This window comes from Charadrius vociferus, unplaced genomic scaffold, assembly GCF_000708025.1.
Source record: "Charadrius vociferus isolate BGI_N301 unplaced genomic scaffold, ASM70802v2 scaffold151, whole genome shotgun sequence".
NCBI classification, from domain to species: domain Eukaryota; kingdom Metazoa; phylum Chordata; class Aves; order Charadriiformes; family Charadriidae; genus Charadrius; species Charadrius vociferus.
The window spans coordinates 1,470,612-1,473,085 of record NW_009646933.1 but is presented as its reverse complement, the minus strand read 5'-3'; the positions used below and the strand labels follow the sequence as shown (position 1 = coordinate 1,473,085).

General features: G+C 40.5%; 1 protein-coding gene across 1 annotated transcript in view; it reads right to left on the bottom strand.

Moving 5' to 3' along the window:
* Positions 1–1,346: 1,346 nt before the first annotated feature.
* The window catches only part of KATNAL2 (katanin p60 subunit A-like 2), a 26,233-nt gene continuing 25,105 nt past the window's right edge, over positions 1,347–2,474 (bottom strand). Inside the window, exons 14-15 of the mRNA XM_009894760.1 lie at positions 1,821–1,923; positions 1,347–1,486 (exon numbers count right to left, since the gene is read on the bottom strand). Coding sequence (XP_009893062.1) covers positions 1,347–1,486; positions 1,821–1,923 — 243 coding nt within the window. The remainder of the gene's footprint in view (positions 1,487–1,820; positions 1,924–2,474) is intronic.

Sequence of the window (2,474 nt, the reverse complement as noted above, 5' to 3'; positions counted from 1 at the left end):
TAACAAAGTTGGTTGGCCTTGGTGCTATAGCAATACGTATAAGCAAGAGCCTCTCCACATACCACGCCTTGGCATCAACTATAAACATAGGTCTGTTATCACTCTGAGGGCAAACACTGTCTGCACAATACGCTGTTAACTTCAGTAGTTAGAAGAGGCCCAGCTAAGAAGCAAAGTTACTGAACAAAATTGGTCCTGTTTTACCTCAAACCAGGACAGGCCCATAGTCAGGGTCAGGTTCAGGAGGTGAGAGGTCTGTAAGCAAAATCCTGTGCAGACATTTCCCATAAAGGACTTGTGACAACATGAGTGACGCTAGAACGAAAAAAGAGACTATCAGTGCTTCTGAGGTCCCGGAGCACACTGGAAAGCATGCGAGATGGCGGTACTTACAAAAGCAGCTGAACACAAGCTCATGCAAGGAAAACATTGGGAGAACTGCAAAGAGGATAACTAGTTGTCTTGCCAAGCAAGACAGGGGCAGCAATGAGACCTGAGAGCCTAAAAAGATGACTGATTAGTATTTCGAATTAAAAGATTAAAGGACACACGGCAGTCCTGACTGTATGTAAGCAGAAAAGTCTCTGACTTGGCTAGTATTTACTACTGCTCTGCAAAGACTCACTGTTTGCAAACAGTGAGTAACCACCAATCCAGCTTCTAGTTACTTAGCCTAAATCTGCTAATTTTCTACAATGTCGCCAAGTTCCTCTAATTCCTTGCCTTTTCATCCTCGGAAATAGCCCAGACCATCTGGAAAGTAACACATTTGGCATATCCAGGCTTTGATCTCAGCTGAAAACAATGACAAGCTAACCAAATTTACGAGGCACTGCTAAGGTCCTCGATTTCACTGAAAGCAGTCACGTTTTCATAAAAAAAGGGTGCAGGTCTCTGCTGATTGTGATGCTGTAGTGGGTCTCAGAAAGGGAGAATTACACTAATCATCTAACTGTTCTCAACAGGCTTTCTGCTCCAGTTCTTCTACCCCAAACCTGTAAAGAACTGTTGTGAATAAAGACAGAGAAGCAATCAATTTTTTAAGTCTTTATCCATACAGTTAAGTCTGGGGTCTTCATTACACAGCAACTGTCATTATGTTACTTCCATGAAGAATGTGTTTTGAATGGTCATCGAAAATGGCTGATAAAAAATAACCAAACACCCCCCACATTAAATTTTGAAAGTGAAAATTTCCCCCTGACATTTGTCACTGCATTCTCTTCCCTGGAAACAGCAGCACTTCCTCCCCCTTCACCGTTCGATCCTTTGGAGGCAAGGCAATGCCATTTTGGATAGCAAAAATCTTGGAAATTTTCAATCTTTTGGGTTTTTTTTCTTTCTTTTTAAACTGACTCAAATTCTCTCTGCCAAGCTGTGTACTTCTGGCTTAGATTCTTTGCTGATGGTTTGGTGTGGGCGATCACATCCAGGAAATCTGCAGTTGTGATCGTGTCTAATTGGATCACGGGGAAGTTACTGTTACCTAAAGAGAAAAAAATTATTAAATACTGCTATTATTGCCAAAAGACATTCTTTTATGTTCCTGCCTAATGCAACACTTAATACATGAAAACAAAAGAGTAAACCTATTGAGATAAAGCAGAATTTGTATTTGTGCACAGAGCATAGATACAGCTTTAAAAAAAAGGCCTAATTTTCAGAAATGTTAGCTCAGGTGGATGTTTTAAAAAAGTAGTTTAAAACTTTTCGGAGCAGGTAACAGAGCTCCACCTGCTGGGGCCAACATTATAATTTCCAGAGTTAGAGCAGTAGATCACCATTTCCCAGATCAGATTCTCTACTCAGAGCTGCAGTACCTGGCTGGTGATTTTCAAGAGCATCGAAAATTTTCCTCACTGGTCGCATGGCTGCTTCCTTGCACACGAGTTTTATGTCTGAGCCGGAGTACCCATCTGTTTCCTGGGATCAGAATGATACATTGCAGCTTACAGGCTTTCAAATGGGGCAGGAATGGCCTTTACAAGCATATATAGTTATATAAAATATTTACAAAGTCTATTCCTGTCTGAAACACGTTTGTATGTGTATATATATATACACATACACACATCTCTATTTTTATATGTATCCTTCTCTCAACATTATGTTGCCTGTTCTTATTTTGAATGCCCTCGGTACCTTGCACAAGGAAGGAAAATACCGGGCATTTTCTTTCTAAAGGGCAATTTACTGTAGGTCAGATAAAACCCACCTTTCTGTGTCTGTTCCCAGCTTTCCTGTTAATAAATAACTGTATTTCCTCATTAACATTTATGAAACAAAACCCGAGCAGTATTATCTCTGTGAACAGACATAAAAAGGGCCAACTGGGTAAGCTGTAAGATATTTTCAAAGAATTTAGGATATGACAAAAGGCTAAATGAAGGAAGCCTGGGTATCTAGTGAATCTCTTCACTGCCTAAATGCTCTTTTCTTCCGCAGCAGTGGAGCTGTGACAAACCTTCCCTACA